At 39.1% G+C, this 18,868-nt stretch overlaps 1 protein-coding gene across 3 annotated transcripts in view; it reads right to left on the bottom strand.

Annotated features, from left to right (window-relative positions):
* Positions 1-4,295: 4,295 nt before the first annotated feature.
* The window catches only part of Mct1 (Monocarboxylate transporter 1), a 120,735-nt gene continuing 106,162 nt past the window's right edge, over positions 4,296-18,868 (bottom strand). For all 3 annotated transcript variants that reach the window (XM_071597939.1, XM_071597938.1, XM_071597941.1), the window contains 3 exons: positions 16,979-17,144; positions 12,602-12,802; positions 4,296-5,190 (listed from right to left, as the gene is read on the bottom strand). In XM_071597939.1, the coding sequence (XP_071454040.1) occupies positions 5,057-5,190; positions 12,602-12,802; positions 16,979-17,144 (501 nt within the window). In that variant the 3' untranslated portion in view covers positions 4,296-5,056. The remainder of the gene's footprint in view (positions 5,191-12,601; positions 12,803-16,978; positions 17,145-18,868) is intronic.

The following is an 18,868-nucleotide window of genomic DNA, read 5'->3' as shown; positions in this document are numbered from 1 at the left end:
CCGTGCGTGCTTTTCCCCTACCAGCTACCATACGCCAGCTGCCGCAGGGCCTTCGCCGACTCCAGCCACAGCAAGTCTCTCGACGCGGAGCTCGCAACATTTTCGTGTTTAAATATCTGGAAACTGTTTCCCATGACCCATTCCACATCCCAGCCACAGTCATACATCACTACTCCTCTGACCATCTGCCAGTTATATACTCAATTGAAACTGCATCAATAGCCTCTCTCCCCATATCCCCCAGAACCCACAACTGGCGTAAATTTGAAAAAAAGATTGCTGAAAAATTTATAGCTCCCCCACCCTCTCTATTAATTAACCAATCGTCTATTGACCACTGCATTGAAATTCTGACAGAAGATATTAACTCAGCTCTAGACAACTCCCTCAATAACCCCGTCCTTCATCCCCTTCTTTCTGCGGCCTTACCTACTTACATCAGATCACTTATTACCGACAAAAATAGACTCAGGAAACTTTACCAAAAAACACGATCTCCCCACATCAAAGCACAATACAACACTCTACACACAGCGGTCAAATTTGAAATACAGAAACACAGAAACTCACAGTGGAACTGCAAGATAGCCACTCTCAACCGAAATGACAATTCACTCTGGAAAATGGCAAGGTCCCTCAGGAACACAACTAAAAAAACTCCACCTCTAATAGTAAACAACACCAGACTTACCACTGACTCCGAAAGAGGAGAGGCCTTCCTCAAGCGCATGTCAGACGCCTTCTCCTCTCCGCCTGCAACCTCATCTAACTCCGAAGCAACTGACTATGCAAATGCTGCCAAACTCATCCCTTCCCCTGAACCTCTGACTTGCACTGTTAAAGAAATCAGCCTCCTCATCTCTAAACTACCAAACAAGTGCTCCTCAGGCCCAGACAATATCCCAACTAAAGCCCTTAAATTACTGCCACTCCCCTGCATCTCATTCATAACGGACATATTTAACGCGTGCCTGGCCTCCTCCTACTTCCCGCTTTTATGGAAGAAAAGTAATGTAATAATGCTCCCCAAACCTGCCAAACCCCTCTCTGAAATCTCGAGCTACCGTCCTATTTCACTCACATGTGCCCTCAGCAAATTATTCGAAAAAGTCATTCTTAGCCGCCTGCAATCTCTCCCTTTCCCTCTATTCAGGCAAGAGCAATTTGGCTTTGCGCCCAACACCTCAACAGTACACCAGATTAATCGCCTCACCGAGCTTATCCAATCCGGCTTCAACAGCAAAATGGTTACAACTGCGGTTTTCCTGGACATCAGTCAGGCCTTCGACAAGGTCTGGCACGAAGGTCTCTTACTTAAGCTTGCCAAGAAAGACATTCCCCTCTACCTTATTAAAATCGTACAATCCTTTCTCAACAATCGCTCCTTTTCTATCCTGCACAACACCTACAAATCCCAATCCCAACCACAGCTGACAGGCGTCCCCCAGGGGGCGGTCCTAAGCCCAGTTCTCTTCAACATGTTTATTGACGACCTACCCTCTCACCCTCTAACACACATGTTCCTATATGCGGATGACACAACCATTGCTGCACAAAGTTGGTGGCCGTCTAAGACAGACGACGCCCTGCAAGACCACCTGCACTTGATAGGAGACTGGCTCGAAGAGTGGAAGCTTAACGTCAATCCTGACAAATGCGCTAAACTCTGCTTCTCACGCAACCCTCTTAAGATCACCCATACGTACCTCACCCTCAATCTCCGCATCATCCCCCAAAGAACATGTGCAACCTTCCTCGGCGTCACCTTAGATGAAAAATTATCCTTCTCCTCTCATGTCACTTCCAAACTAGCCAAACTCCGCTCAGCATCCTACGCTCTTCACCCCCTTCTCTCCAGATCTTCCAAAACCTCCCTAAACTCTAAACTTGCTATCCTCCATTCCATACTACTCCCCCTAGTCCTTTACGCGTCCCCCGTATGGGCCACAGCACCTAAAGGAGCGATTGGCAAGATCGAGGTATGGCTAAACAAGTTGTCAAGACACATTGCAGGAGCCCCTTGGTATATTCCAAATACCCTCATTCATAAAGAGCTAAACATTCAATCGGTCAATGAGCTTATCCAAAAAGCACTACATAGTTATAGCAGGTCCATCTCCAGCTCTAAAAACCCCCTCATATCTTCCCTATGGTCCTCATCCCTCCCAACTGGCAAAATTAAATACGCTCATCAACTCCTTAAGCCGCTTCCTAAAAAAACCCCGAAAAGAAAGGCACCCAAGTTTCCGCAAACCACCCTTCTCCATCCCACTCTTAATAAAAAATTTATCCCCTTCCCTAAAAGAAATAACCTAACAAGGAATTTGCAAACAACAAAAAAAAAGCGAACCGGTCCAGGCTCTCCTAACCTCCCTCACCTCATTCCACCCGATCCTACCTGATAAACAACAAGCAGATATTCACCAGCCCCTCCCGCAGCATATCCTTATCCGCCTTCCCTAACCAACTCTCTCTTCCTCCACATCTTCCTTGATAAAAAAAAAAAAAAAAAAAAAAAAAAAAAAAAAAAAAAAAAAAAAAATAATAATAATAATAATAAAAGCATTATAATAAAAAAAAAAAAAAATCAAAATCAAATAATAAAATATGTATTAAAAAAAAAACAAAAAGAATATAAAAACATTTAAAAAAAATTATATATCAATTAAAAAAAAAAAAAAAACTAATAAGCTAATAAATAAAATGCTCCTTCAACTATCACCTCATAAAAGCACTCCATGGCTCCAGTGGAACAAAGTTCCGAAGGAGTACTACAGGTTCACTACTCATTCCTGGTTCCTGGTCCTGGTCCATGAATTTTTAAGAAATGATAGGGTCCATCCATCGTTGGATCCTCCTTATGATGGGCCATTTCCAGTGATCCAGCGTGGTCCCAAGACATTCAAGCTTAAAATCCAGGGTAGAGAGGTATCTGCGGCAATTGACCGCGTCAAACCAGCGTATGTTGTTAATGATGACGTATCTTGTGCCCAGTTTGATGAAACTCCATGGTTAGTGCCACATTGCCCTGCTGCTACCATACCTAGGGCGACCAATCCTACCGTTCCTCAGCAGCCTCCCATATTACCGCAACCTAGACGATCACAGAGAAGAGTGCATTTTCCCAAGCATTTAGCTGACTTTGTGACTTAGGGGCGTTTCAATATTTTTCCATCTCCTGTATGTTATCTGATTTTACTTTGTACTTGCTGCTGTGTTATTGTATAACAGTATTTGTTTTTTTGTGTGGTATTATTTACCTGGCATTTGTTAAGTAATTTTTGTGTGTTTTACAATCACTTTGTGAAGTGCCAATTATAATATCTCTCTCTTTGCAAGAGTATGCTCCGCATCTGCCGAGGGAGGTGATGTGGCCGTTCATTTTTTTGTGCGATTCAGGGGTGTACCGCGAGGTGTCACCCTAGGCTCGACCTACGAGGAGGCATTTTGACCCACGCGGAACTAGTCACGCCTCAACCCCCGCCGAGCGTTCATCCCTCTTGTGCACGTTGCGCCCATGGCATATATCTTTCCTTGTTGACCTTGGTCTGTTATCCACAGCACTCAGAAATAAATCTGCTGTTCATTCAAACGCTTTATATGTGCTTTATTAGTATTTCCTAGCACCGCCTGCGCTAAAATAATTTCCAGCACTCCCACAAATTGGTGACCCCGACGTGATCGCTATGGTGACTCTAGTGTTGCGCGAAAAGTTTTTATATTTATTGTATGGAAACGGAAATTTGCAGTGCTCGCCGTTTATCTAAATTTTGAAGTGCTAGCTAATCTCGCAATCCTAACGGGAATATGGCCGAAAATACACACGCCGTCAACCACGTGGCCATGCGGGTGCCGCCATTTTTTCCGGAGAAGCCACAGCTCTGGTTCGCCCAACTCGAGGGAAATTTTCGCCTCGCGGGCATAACCGAGGATACTGACATAAGCCTTTGCTAGTATATATGCTATGCTTGACCTCAAAAATACATTAGGGATTATAAACCAGGTTGATTGTCTTCTCTGCTGAAGCATATCTCTAGCATTAAATAATAAAATACATCGGCAGTGTTGAGCTCTATCTTATCAAGTACAAAAGGTATTTGGTTCTCTTAACATTAATTCACTTATGACACACTCATGGACTGTCTGACTGTTGAGGTCAAGAGTCTCAGATGCACTTTGACGAAATAAAATAAAATGCAGTAATTTTAAAAACATTATTTAATTATGCCAATAGGCTTCTTAAAAATGTAAGAAGATTGCAACAAACTTTTCAGTAAACAATTTTCTTAGGCCACAAATGGAGAATCACAATTATTCTTGTAAGTAGGTAAGTAAACAAAAATTCAACACGTATCATTCAATCCCTGTAGTTTTATAACTTTTCATTCAGGATGTTTTTGAGAAATATAATTATGTATAGATTTAATTTATCAAGAATAGAGTAAAAACAGGAAATTTGATTTCACTCCAAGAAGTGAATAATGCTATTTAATAATCTGCAAATGGCATTTCAGTCTTTTAAGTGTTTATACCCTGGTTCATTTGTCAGACTTGATTTCTTGATAAATATTGGACTCACATTATCAAGAGACCTGAATTCCACGGCAACAGTTTTAATGTCAGTAAAGCTGCCACAGTTCGCTCTTTAACAATAACAACAACCATTAACACATTTCCTTCATTTTTTGCAGATGTTTGGACACATAGTCAGGCTTGATATGTGTATTTCACCATTAATAGTTTTTTCATCTTCCCTGTATTCTGTACAACCTACCATATAAAAACACTTTTCATGATCTACCAAGCATACTTGTTATTACTTGACAGAGCTAGATGCATCTTCTTCAAACCAATTGCACAGATATGGTTTTCTATTCTGCATTGTATCTTCAAAATATTCCTGGATTAAAATCCAAGTAGCCACATACTGATACCAAAATCATGATGGTTAACTGTATTCATCACTCTTTGAGCAATTTTGTATAATTGTTTTTATCAGACACTATAAAAAAAATGTAGTCCTCTTGTAAATGCAAGCACTCCACTCTCAAGATCCTCATGACTGCGATTTTACCTTGATGCATCGTTGAAGAGCAGGAATGAAGAACAGCACCAATCCACTGAGAGCAATGGTGACACCCGCCACATAGAATCCTGGGTCATAAGACCCAAGAGCATCATAGAGCCAACCTGGCACGTTGAGGAAAGTAGGAAAGATTGAATAAAAAAGCATTAAATAACTGTGGAAGCAGAGGCATACACAAATGAAACATGAGCCATTAAAGTGACGCTAACGCGAAGTCTCGAAAAGGGATTGTGGGGTGGAGCAAAAACTGCAGAAGTGATTGCATAGTTGAGTCAAACTGAGACTGCTGGTGACTGGCAAATACTTGTTTTGTTGATTTTATCTGCCATTTTCAGTTATAATACTGAAAAAACTTCATGTGTGTGATATTTTAATCTTCAGCCTCTTGAAAAAGACTTGGATAGACAACATTAGGAAATAGAGGTCTGATTTGGGTCATAAGTATGCAGGATTTTCCCTCCGCCTCTTGCTCCGAGGGTTGGACCTCTGGCTTTGTGCCGGAATGCTGAAAGGTGTCATCTCTCCTCCTTAATGTTTTAGCTAAGGAAATCCATCTTTTTTGAGAAAAATGATTTTGGATCTCCAAATCAGTTTAATAGTAATTTTACTATGATACATTAGGATGATTTCAAAAGTTTAAATTCTTACTAGTGGGGAGTCAGAGAGCAAGGGAAAAGTACAAAGGTCACAGCGGCCTATGAGGGAACGTGAATTCATTACAGCGATAAGTATAAGGAATGTAAATGCCATTCACCAAATCAGCCAAAATTTAATATGGTGTTTTTCCTCTAATATGTACCATTCAAAATCTTATTTAACCTTAGAGTAGTACAAGTAGTTTTAGGGGAGGCGACTGATGGCTGAGGTCATTTGAGCCTTTTGGGATGCATGAGAAAGGAGGAAGGGTGGAGGGAAACCCGGCATCAGCATTAGCCTACTCTTGAAAGAGAGGTGCCAGTTTAACGTCCCATCCGACAGACAGCATACTCACTTAAAGTGCTCTACACAAAGCACTTCAAGTAGGGATCAGGATACCACTGAAAAATATCTGCCATCACCAGGAGTCGAACCTGAGTCCTCTGGGTGGGAAGCCATTACCTGAGCCACCACACTATCCCAATTCCCTTTCAACCTTTGAGTATTTGTTCTAAAACTATAAGTATGTAATGCACATATCTGCTCGAATTTTAATGCATCTACTAATTGTTGCTAAATTATACATGAATTGGACATTCATATTGTGACACCACATTTTATCAATATACTGTAAAAGCATCATCTTGAGTAGCAAATTGAAAATAGATGCAAATCGGCTACATTTTAGCAAATTCGCATTCATGTTGTCTTGGTGAAGTTATCTTTCACGAAAGTTTCATTTTGCAGTCTGGGTGGCTTTCGGTCTCTGCACCTCTTACACCAGTGTTTTTGTGTTAATAATTCTGCTCATTAACCCTTTATTAGTTTAATGATGGATGGAGGAAAGAACACTTATCATGTAGAGAAAAAGACTTCTTCCAAATCCCCAGTTAACAAAGAAAGCTATGTACGTCTGTTGGGGAGCTGTAAAATATTCATCGCTCCAAAGGCAGAAAAACAAAAAATGTTTAAGCTTGGAAGCAAGTATTTGGTTACAGAGGCAAATATAAGTTTATACCGAATAGTAGTATTAAGGGGAGGCGACCGACAGCTGAGGTCATTTGCGCCATCGGGGATGGACAGGAAAGGATTAAGGGTGGAGAGAAACCCGGCATTGGCATTAGCCTACTCTTTACGAAAGGCGCCAAGGGGTCCGCAACTTAATGTCCCATCCGACGGACGGCGTACTCACTCAAAGTGCCCTCCACAATGCAACTCAAGGAGGGATCGAGATACCTCTGAAAAATATTCAACACCACCGGGATTTGAACCCGGGCCCTCTGGGTGGGAAGCCAGTACGATAGCCACCGCACCAATCCCGATCCCCATTTTTACCGAATATAGTATTTAATTTGATTTCAGAGCCCTGAAAAAAAACTTAGAATGTTTATCACTTGCATTTTTTTCCAAGTTCACCGAAAATTATGATACAAACAAGAGGAAATGAAATGGTTTTCTTTTAAATTTAAATCATTGAAATGCATTGGGTCATATTATATTCAGGCTAATATGTTACTACTAATCCATTCACAAATTCTCTAAAAATCAAAAATATTGGCGGAAGCATTCTTGAACATATCCTATTGCAATTTATATTGATCAGTTATGGAAGAGAGTTTTCATCACAAGAATGTTCTTGTGCCAAGAGACGACAGACACTAATAAATTGAAATGAATAGAGGTAGAAATCTGATGCTAATATTAAACAGAACACATGTAACACATAATTGACTCAATGTACATGCACATATAGGTTTCTTCTTTTGTCATATACTCGTACATATGGAATCACTTGATGAAAATATACCATTGTCATAATTTCCCAGGATCACCAAGTATCCCCTTCTAATTAGTATTTGTGGACTATATATACAGAAATACAACTAAGAAAAGGAGAGAGAGATCATTATTTTAGCCTTGACTTTCTACATGATGCAGTACCAAAGGGTGTTTCACTTGGGCAAGGCTATTGCCCAAATGAAACACCCTTTCTCCCCAAGGGCCATTCAAAGAAATTCCCCCAGACCTCTCATAACTTCACAGGGGCTCAGAGAATGAACTAGGCCCCGCCACCCCTGGCCTCTCTCTCACCCGATGCCAGTGTGTGGCTTTTCACGTGAGCGATCAAAATGAATCACAAGAAGAGCTGCACTACCCTTAGAGGTATATTTGGAGGGATGGTGACTTTTTGAGAAATTTTAGGCTTAACTTGTCTGTTGCAATGTGTTTTTGTGAGGTATTGGAACCAGCTGTGAGGAAAAGGTGGACATCTGGATTAGGTGTCCAAACTAAACTTAATTTTGTAATGTGTTGGACATAAATAAAACTTCCATTTTGTCTTCCACTCAATAGAACTTTTCTCTATAGATTGCATCTCTTATTTCTCATAAATAGCAGGCATGGAAGAGTGGCTTTTCAGCCTGATAGTTCCCAGTCCATCCATGTCGGCTACCTTGTCATCTGGTCCCACGCACGCAAGGGACCCCAATAAGATGACTTTCTGCATTGACTCTAGCACAAGCTGTGGCGCAACTGATGCCCTTTGCCATTCTTGTCAAAAACTCGATCATGAAAATGAGGGTATGAGTGAGATGCTTGACAAGAACTATATCAGGCTTCGCTGCCCTCAGCTCCCTGTTGTTGGGAAATGAGTAATTCCACTCATCTCACAAGCCTCCAATCTTCACCTATCATCATACTTCAATGACCAAGGTTTGGTAATGCACAAAACCACCTTCCAGATCAAAGTTTTCATTAATATTTTCTTATCAACCTTACTCAATACCCCTGTCATCAATTCCCCCCCCCCCCTCATCATGAATCCTCCTTTGCCTAATGCAATTTTTTTTTCTGATGTCCATCTACTTGGACCACCTTGGTAGTACACACTGACAATTTAAGTCACCCAATGCTATTCTTTGAACTGCATCCCAAAAATAGCATCAGTAGTCATTCCGTCAAAGTGGCCAGCATCAGCGATTTCAATCAGTGATGCCATGGAAAAATTGGGGAAGAGTGCATAGATTATGCATGATGCAATTACAAGACGTCCATGGAAGGTTAACGTAAGAAAACGTTTTCTTTTAATCAATGCCAATTGTTGAAATTATTTCCAAGAAACTAAAAATCAGCAGGCACAAATTATTTATGCTCACTGAATAACTATGTATAGTGATCCCTCCAGGGATATTCAGGGGTTCACATTTTTGAGTTGCATATGTATTTGCCTCTTATTTTGTGATTAGTATGTTTATATCATTGATAGCCTGTAGTCGGTAATACAGTCTGATATGGCATTATGAGACAAGGAGCCATCATTAATATTTTTTAAAGTATTATCAATATGGAATTGCATCAAAAGGTAAAAGCAACTTAAGCCAAACTTTAAGTTTAGTAATTTTCTTTCGAATTGAAACTCAAGCACATCTTAATGAATTGTTGTTAGTCATTGAATGAATTGTTTATATGATGAGCAGTTGTAGTGCATTATGTTTTTATTATGTACTCTAATGTATATGATATTTTTCAAGCAAGTTTACGGATTGAAACTTACCTGTATCTTGCACTATTCTTTGTGTTTGGCAAATCCTATACCTACATGATATTTATGGTCAGTGGATGGACATTATTATTACTATCACCGTTTTAAAAGCTGAGGCCAAGCTTCCTGCTGAGGCCCAAGTCTGTAACTTGTTTTCTCCAGAGACATGCGGTTCCGAATCTCCCAAAACAGCTGAATCTCCAAACCCAAGTCAGGAGCTTGTTTTCTCCTGAGATAGACAAATATGATGCTCTCTGAGTAAAAATAGTCTGTCACTCGCGAAGTAACTTTTGGAAGACTGACCGTAGAGAGGGGAGTACTTAAAGTTTTCTCTTAGGTAAAATTGTGAATTTCGACAGGGATTAGTCAATTCTTTTCTAAATTTTGAAGCACAATATGGACCACTGAGATTATTATCTGCCTATTAGGAGTTATTAGATGGAAGCAAATATGCACGATTCTGTGGAAGACGTTTAGATAGTTCTCAAATATTTTTCTTTGACTGCAGAAAGAATCCCGACGTAAACAGTCAAAACGGCACAGTTTTCTGGTGCTGTGCCCACCTTTAGTCTGTTTGTTTACAATTGTAGAAGTCCAGTTACATGTGAACAATAATCATAATTAATGTTCCGAGAAGTAAGTAGTATATGTATATTTCTAATTCTTGCATGCAAGTGACGATCATGACACCTAAAGTGCAAACTAACAGGATTGCAGCAGTGTAGATAAAGTACAGGGTTGGTTCCAATAGTAATGCATTCGAATTTCCCGTGCCGCTCCTATTAGTCTGAGTGGGATCAAACAACTTGGAGTAGTTGGGGGGGGGGGGGGGGGCACTATGCTTTGCCGTGATACTGGTCTCAGTGCTCTCCAAGCTGTGGAAGTGGTAGGACATCAGTTATTGCAAACCTCTGCCCGGCGACTGTGTCATGAAAAAAATGGAACCGACAATCAAGCAACTTTACGTGATTACTAAGTTTTGTGCTAAACTGAAAAAAACTCTTGAGGAGACTAACAGAATGATTCCTGAGGCTTGTGGGAACTCTTCTCTCTCCTCCTCACAAGTTTTGGGGTGGTTAAAGGCCTTTAAGGAGGGGGGAAGGAGGAAGAGGTTCAACGCTCTCGGCGGCCGTCAACCAGCAAACCCGACAACAAAATGACTCGTGTTCGACGATTGTTTGGACTCTGACCGTCGATTGAGTATCAAGGTGGTTGCCAATGAACTGAACTTGTCTTCTACTGTTGTGTTTCACATTGTTACTTGATTAAAAGAAAATAGCTATTGCTAAGCATTGTAACCTTAAATTCCATGCACATGAAACAAATATAGGTATTCGTCAAATGATGATTTAATAAAATACTTTCAAAAATTGATTTCATTGAAGCACTAAATCTTGTTGAACAGTTCTTGATAAAGGCAATTAAAATTGTCAACAGAGCCATCATTTTCTCTCTTGTGTATATTTCAAACGTGGCAGTACTTTTAAACTCCCATTTCAGAGCCCAAATCAGAACACACTCAGGTTTTAAAATCAAATTTATTTCAATGCAACAATTTCAGAGTGTAAAAATCATTTGCCTTGACTGGGATTTATTATTTATTTGTATAAAAATCAGCCCCCTCAATTTTCTTTCATTTTCGTGTTCATAATGTGTGATATATGACAACTTTGACAAATGACGACCATAAAGCAATGAATTTGTCTATGTTATTTCAGTGATGCCATTATGGGTCTCATGGGTCCTGGGAAGTCATTCCCCAACGATGGTGCCCGATGCTATTTGTCGAAGGATGCCATCATTGCATCGGTTATGTAAAATGGCATCAAAATTAATTTATAAAACATACCGACGTCATTTCTGGATGCTAATCGAGTAAATAAATGAAAGGACTAACTTTGTAGTTCCACACAATTTTCGTGTGGAACTACAAAGTTAGTCCTTTCATTTATTTATAATGAATCGGTTCCATAAAGTTACGCCAGAAACCATTAATGCTATTCGAGTAGCTAATCCGCGGCTTCTGTTTTTCAATTACTTGGAACTGTCATTTCAATCAATGGCATTGATAGAAAGAATATGTTTTTCTTTTGTCAACCCTCCATCAACTTGAATCGTCATGCAGAAGGCAATAACTTCATTCTTTCCTAATATTTCTGTACCATTGGTCGCAACTGATGCCGTTCGCTGATGCAGAAGTCTGGTACTTTTACGGAATAACTTCCGATGCCATTTAAAGAATAGCATCTGGCCACTTTCAACAAGCCCCATGCTCAGCATCCAAAAATGGCATAGGCAAATTTTATGGAATAGCCTCTAATGCCAATTCATGTAGCCGATCCCATAAGGGCATCCTTAAGCAAATAGCATTGGGGTCCGTCTTTAGACAATAACCCCCCAGTAATCCCTATCTGCTTTCCTTCCATCTCACCTTACAGAGAAGCCTGAAATAGCTACAGTTCCCCTCTTCGTCTCCTGCTTTGTTTTGCCATTTTGCTACCGTTAGCACCATCCCAACATTCCTAATCACTATTCCAATTAATGCTGTCCTCTTCTGTGTCTTCTAATCTGCTCCTGCTGTTGATCTCAATTTCCTAGGATTTCATGGGATGACAACTGCGGAAGTATTGTATCTCCCACTGTCAGGCACAATACATTGCCAAGACCTGTACATATAGTTGGGGTGATTTCCCATTGCCCTCCTCAATAGTGTTTTTAATGTAAAATCATGTCTGAAATGTCAGATGCCTCTGCAGCCACCTTACTGAGGAACTAGCACTTTGTAGAATGCAATTCATCTGGCGCCTGCCCTTTGACCTATCTGAAAGGGGTGGCACTACCTAGAGGAATTATTGTTGCTCCAGCCTACACATAGTCTGTCCCTGATTCAATCTTAGGATAGGATATTAAACTAAACAAAGTCATAATTTTTTACATTAAGGAGATGACATAATACCCTGAAAAGTAATATAACTATTGGATCGCTCAATGCACATTGCAATTAATCTATAAAGATTCAAATGCTTCAATATGCTTAATAAATAGTTACAAACTAATTAAAATAGTTAAAGTGAACATTCATTACTATAAATATTCCGTATCTTTTTTAAGTTCGCTGATCAAAAGCCCTCTCTTTTTTATCACCTCAGGTCACTCAAGCACTTAATTGGCAAAATGTGCTCATGACTGAGGTTTTGCAATTAATCATCCAAAATTAAGCAATTAAAAGAGCTGTAAATGTGTATGCTCTGAAACAGGGCTCTCAGATGAAATTTATGGCACTCACAATGTTGTATACTTTTGCTTTCCTTTGATATTTTGATTTTATAAATACTTGCCTGCTATTGGTGGTCCTAGAAATGATGCTATCCCTTGAAAGAGAAGGAGTAGACCAAAGGCATTGGTTAGCTTTGCAAGTCCTAACAGATCAACTAAGATAACAGATGTCAGGCCCACGTAAGCTCCAATTGTGAATCCAAACACGGATGCATATAGAGCCAGTGATATGAAATCCTGGCAGAAAGCACTGAAGAATGTTGCTGAAAGAAATATATCAGCATTATTGATGCATGTTATGTCTTACAATATTTCAGGTCGCTACATTTGACACTTAGCATAGGATATCCATTGCTAATTTAATGAAATTTATTTACTCAGGTTGCACATTATTTAAATGCCACATAGTAATTTCAGGGGTGCCCACAAGATCTACATCCACACAAAATCTCGTGATCCAGCAAAAAGGTGTGTGGCAGGGGGTGGGACAAGCACCAGGTAGAAAGGGTAAGGGAGAGGAATGGTGTTTAAAAGCCTAGGAATAGGGAGAAAACATCCACTCAAATGTATGAAAAGGAATGCATGGTTGTACAAAAGCCACATGTATAGATATGTTAACTTAAGATTTGACGAGTGTTAATTTCACCCACTGCAGAAGTTCTCAGGTTAGAAGAAGGGAATGAAAATGACCCACAACCACTAATATGATAGACCACCACCATACCAAGATAGGTCATGCAGAACTCATAAGTCAAGAAGGGCAAAACCCTATTAATCCACGGCCACGCAACTCATGATCCCCACCCTTAATGTCACAGGTGGAAAATGTAGCAACTTGCAGTTGGCACCCTCCCCCTTGGAGAGTGGCGCAAGGGAGGGGTTGAAATGAAAGATGGAATGGGAGCTTTTTGCCAATTCCACTCGGCCATTGCACTTTGCTGAAGTACACTGGGAACTTAAAACATTATGCCCACAAATATGCTTGCATAGACAAAGTAATGAACTACTATTCCTCATTATCTGCAGTGTGCTTTGCTTAATTTAGCAATTTCAACCATGGGTCAGAAAACAATAGAATGAGGTGATGCAGGCCAAATGCTGTTCCCTCAAGTAGCAGTGTCGCCAATATAATTTGCAGCAGGTGCCCTCTCACCCACATACCATCCAATCAAAACCTCCCCCACCCCCCCTAAAGCCAGTCCCTTCCCCGCTATCACTCCCACTTGACTTTAGCTAATGCTTCTTTATTGGTCTCTTCTCTAGTCTAGTTAAGCCACAACACTCTCCCTGTACATAGGTTGACTTAAATTAAAACTGGAATTTTCATCTTGTTTGTTTGGGTATCTCACGTTCATGTGGCTCATTATGGCCCACAAGCTCTATCCATTGTTTTAAAGTGCCTTATTGCTAAAAATATACATTCCACATACCATTGTCCCGATTCATCGGGAACTATTTGAAACAAATTACATGTAATGCAATGGGATGGATTACAAATAACTCCAATCAATGTTCATTTGAATTCCTCATCCTCCTATTTTGTAGGGTTTTACAACCTTTGCCTTAACCAATTTAGATATAGTCATTTAGTTATATGATGCAGTAATTATGTATGGGGAATATCAGTCAACATAAATAAAATTGAAACCAGAGAAAGAGATGTAAAGTATTTTAATATTGTGCTAGAACATAAAACCATGGTAATATACCCACTCAGTGCACAATAAAGGTTCTCGTTCCTTTCCCTTTGCACCTGTAGCTTCTTAGGAACACCTGATATCCAAAAATTCATACAGCATGGGTGAAGGTGAGCCTGTCCGGAGGCACCACTCAGTATGAAACCTGGGTGCTTAGCTCAGTAACCAGTGTGCTACCCACTTGACTACCCTGGCCTTACTTTAACAAAGCTTTATTGCGACGAACAGCCAATATCTTGAGAACAACAAGTTATTTACCAATTAAACATGTCATATGGGTGATGGTAATATTAAATATTAGCTGGTTTTATCCATTCTGTAAGTGTTCGCATAATGTTGGACGATGGGTGGATTCTGCAGCTGCCGTTAATCCTTGTTATCTCCATCGATATTTTCTTTTAAACTTTCTTCATCTCACACTGAGGTATGCATGACTATTCTCATCATCATCATATTCTTTTTCTCTGTATAAGCATGTTCACCTCTTGTTTTTGCAATAGAGTTTGTCAATGCATTCCTTCCATCTAGCCTGCATCTCTTCTACTTTGATTTAATACTGTGCATGTACATTTTGTGCAGTGTAAACAGATTTTTCTTTCTTACTCAATGACAGCTCTTTCTATCTTCTTTGAAGTGAAACTATTTCCTCTAAGACATCTCCAGCTGCTGCTCCTTGCAACACTTTTGATCCCAAACAGCAGATGATAAGTCTTAGCGCATCATTTGTCTTTTTACTTTCTCTTTCTGATTTCTGTGTTTTCATTCTTCCATTTTCTTCTCTCATCCATCTTCCTAACTTTCTCTTCTATACTCTATGGCTTCTAAATCCTTTTCCCATGCATCATTCTCACAGAATTTTTTGCTGCTTTGATTATCCCATTTTGAGTAGATCCCTGCCTTTTTTATGTCCTACCCATCCCATGGTCATCATCCTGGATTCTATCCATGGCTTCCTCGCATTCCTTTCTTTTCATCTCAGTTTAAAATTTAACATACAAAGTATATCTTTATTCTTCATAACTTTTTTGTTTTTTTTTCTTGAATTTGATGCACATCACAAACACTAAATCATGTTGTAAGGTTCATCTGCTGTTGGTAATTTATAGCACTTTCCTCCATCAATGTTTAATGATGATGTTATGTGGGCGATATTACCCTCTACCTGTCAGCATTTTTCATGTGAACCTGGCTGTTGTAGCTGTAAATAAGCCATTCGACCTTCTAAGCTCTAATATTTTCTTCCAATAGTCATTACTTATTCCTAAACCAGAGTACCTTAATTAACTCCCATCAACACATTCCAATTCTCCATTACTAACAAATGCTCACTCTTAGGGACACAATTATTTCCTCTAGCTGATTGCATTTCCTAGCCTTACTTCTACCTACCTACTATTGGTTGTCAGAATTAAATCTAATTATAAGCTCATTGGTTCAACTTTTACTTCTACCAACTATATTCTATGAGTTGCCTCCTCTATGCTTATTGTTGTTACTTCCTACCTTTTTGTTACTACTATTATTATTGCCTCCCCTAGCTTGCTCTCTTCCCTCTGGGTATGTCACTTGCAGTAATAGCCTTGGTTCCATCATAATTGTGTGCAATAGATAATTAAGGTGGTTTCCCATTGTCTCTCTTTATTATCGCGGGCTTGATGCCTTTGCAGCTGCTTCACTGAGGAACAGACACTGCATGAACTACCTTTCGTCTGGCTCCTAACCTTCGACCTACAAATCTGGCATGGGGGACCCTACCATGAGCAAATATCATTGCTCCCACCAGCACATCTCTAGGGGTCATCGGAACGCTCAAGCCCTTCCACCACGTCAAGATTACAACCCAGGGGAGAGAAAATCCTATACGTCAGAAAATGTGAGTTGCATAATTATGGCATAAAAGTTTTGGTTTCAGGAAAAGATTATTTTAATAAGCATTTGAGGTAATTTAGTTTTCTAACACTTTATTTTACTGAAAACACATTGGGGTTAATATAAATGTAAATAACTAATGATGTTCCTCGAAACTAAGTTAAATTAAGCAAACATTACCAATTTCTATAAAATAACACATGCAGAAGAAGCAGTATCATTTTAAAAAAAATCATTCATCCACCATTGACAGTTATAAAAAGTTGATTCTAGTTTTCTGAAATTTTGGGAATTGTAAACCAATGACTTATAAACTGAATCAAATTTTGAATTCATCTTTTTGGGGTAAGCTTTCATTCTATGCATGACATAGTGTCAGTTTATGAAAGATTTGATTCATGGTGATGAACTAATTTGCAATATTCCAACATTTATTTTTTACTTGAGTGTGTACTCTTGATGCATTGCATTGTGCTTTAGTGACTACTCGGTTTTACAATGAAATTTGGAGGCATGTCATGAGATAGTATTCTGTATATGGTATAATAGCTGATGGAATTCCATACATTGCATTAGAAATGCATATAGCTAATAAGGTCTCTTCTATTCTTGCCCTTTTCCACATCTTTTAAACTGTAGCCAAATAATGAGGGAAACATGCATCGGTGCTAATGTCACGCTAAGAAATTTTTGGCCCTTTCAAGCACAGAAGGCAAAGAGAGTGATTTTATGGTGTTTTCAATGATGAATTGGAAAAACACTGCTTGGATAGCGTATTGGCTCTACTGATCAGTATAGGTAGTGTTTGGAGGCACACAGAATGGAGAGACATGGGCAGGAGATAGTGCAAGATGGAAAGATATGATCACTCACCAGCTCCGCATACGGTCAGGCAGATGTTGTACACCCAAAGTCGATTTACAAAGGGTTTGTCAGAAAGGTAGCCAAGAATGATCCTCCCAACAGTGTTTGCCACTCCAATGACAGCTAGAAGGATACTAGCCTGCTCTTTAGGGATACCAGCCTCCTCAGCTGTTGCCTAAAATGAAGAAAGGGAAAATTACTCTTTTCTCCTCATAATGCATAGCAGTAGATACATGATCAGTGGATTTAGCTGAATATACTGGACGAAACATCAATTTTATGTACCAAGTCAATGTGAGTTATATTAGGGCAGAGGATAAAAGGTTGAATGCTGGCAAAATGATTAGTAGTCAATAATAATTGCATAGTGTTAAAATATCTCCAGGTTTTTCTATAATTGAAATGACAAGATTGAGTAACACTGATTAGGATTTTGCTCATTTTTCATTGACATTAAATTTACAACTATTCACAATATCCATGGTTATTTGTTAACATATAAAACAATTATATATGAGTTAAATTAATTTTGATTGTGAGCATTAAGCAATTGTAAAATTATATGGATATAGTTAAGTGTGGACAATGACTGCCATTCTACAATAGGGACAATATTTTTGCTTACTTCTCTTTTGAGAATCAATTATCATGAATGCAGCTGGAAATAATTTGAGAAAATGATAAAAATATGGCATTTTTAAGTACTGTACACCATTTTTATGAGGTTTATAAATGTGGAGTTGATGAAAATATCAATAAATGGGGCTAAAGGTGTTAAAATAAGGTGTTAAAATAACAGTAGAGTTGGTAGAATATACTTAACTATTTTGGTAATGAGGTAGTTGATAAAAGGTTACCATTTAATCTGTATGTTAAGTTACATGCTAAAAAACAATTAGCAAAACCACCATATGCTAAACCAAATGAACCACAATGCACTAAATACAAAAATATTTCCGGAGACTGTGACAACAATCCTGTAAATGGTTCATTTATATTTTGATATCAGGAAAAATATCAGTCTCCTTGAGATAGACTGCATGATAAAGATAAAAGACCAGTCAGTTAGGAGAGAAAAAGGGAATAAATAGGTGATAAGGAATGCTTAGGATTAGGAATACTTAACTGTGAGGCAGGAAAACCATTAAGGGAAATGAAATTAAAGAAGGCTGTGGCAACAGATAAGTTCCCTTTATGACGACTCAAAGAGTTTACAGAAACAGAGAAGGCAGGGTTTTTATGAACTCATTTGTAGTATTAATGAGCAAGGAATTTGGCTGCAAGACTTTGTTAAATCGGTATTGATACCCATTCCAAAAAGAGAAGGTAGCAGTTTGTGAGAACTATAGGACTTTTAAGTTTGATTTCACATACTTAGTCTTAGAATCGCCAACAGCAGGAGAATAAAGCAAATGAGTATTTGGAGAAGAGCAATTTGGGTTTAGAAAGGGGACAATTTAGAGACCTCTAAATACACAATTTAGAGGTTTCTAAAGGAAAAGAACAAAGTAGAAATAAGCTGAAGAATTCGTATTCTTTGTGGATTTTGAGAAGGCATTTGACAAAGTAAACTGGAAAATATTAATGAACATTTTGCAAAAGACAATCGCACTTGGAGAAATACAGAAATAATCCTTAACCTGAACATGTCTAAGACGGGACACTCCAGGATAATGAATGGAAATCCAGAACGGGCAGTGAAACGCAGGGAATTAATATGGACATGTCCATTATCTCCTGTTCTTTTCCATATATGAGAGTACTTTGAAAGGTTCTCAGAATCACTACCAGATGTCAGCACTAATACAATGGGTTTCCCGCATAGTAATCGGTAATTGTTTACGAGTATGCATGTACCGCATCAGTTCTTTGGGAAGAAATCTGTGGTCCAGATGTCTC

This window comes from Hetaerina americana, unplaced genomic scaffold (genome assembly GCF_022747635.1).
Source record: "Hetaerina americana unplaced genomic scaffold, ioHetAmer1.1.p SCAF_9, whole genome shotgun sequence".
In the NCBI taxonomy this organism is placed as follows: Eukaryota; Metazoa; Arthropoda; class Insecta; order Odonata; family Calopterygidae; genus Hetaerina; species Hetaerina americana.
This window is presented reverse-complemented; position numbering and strand designations above follow the sequence as displayed.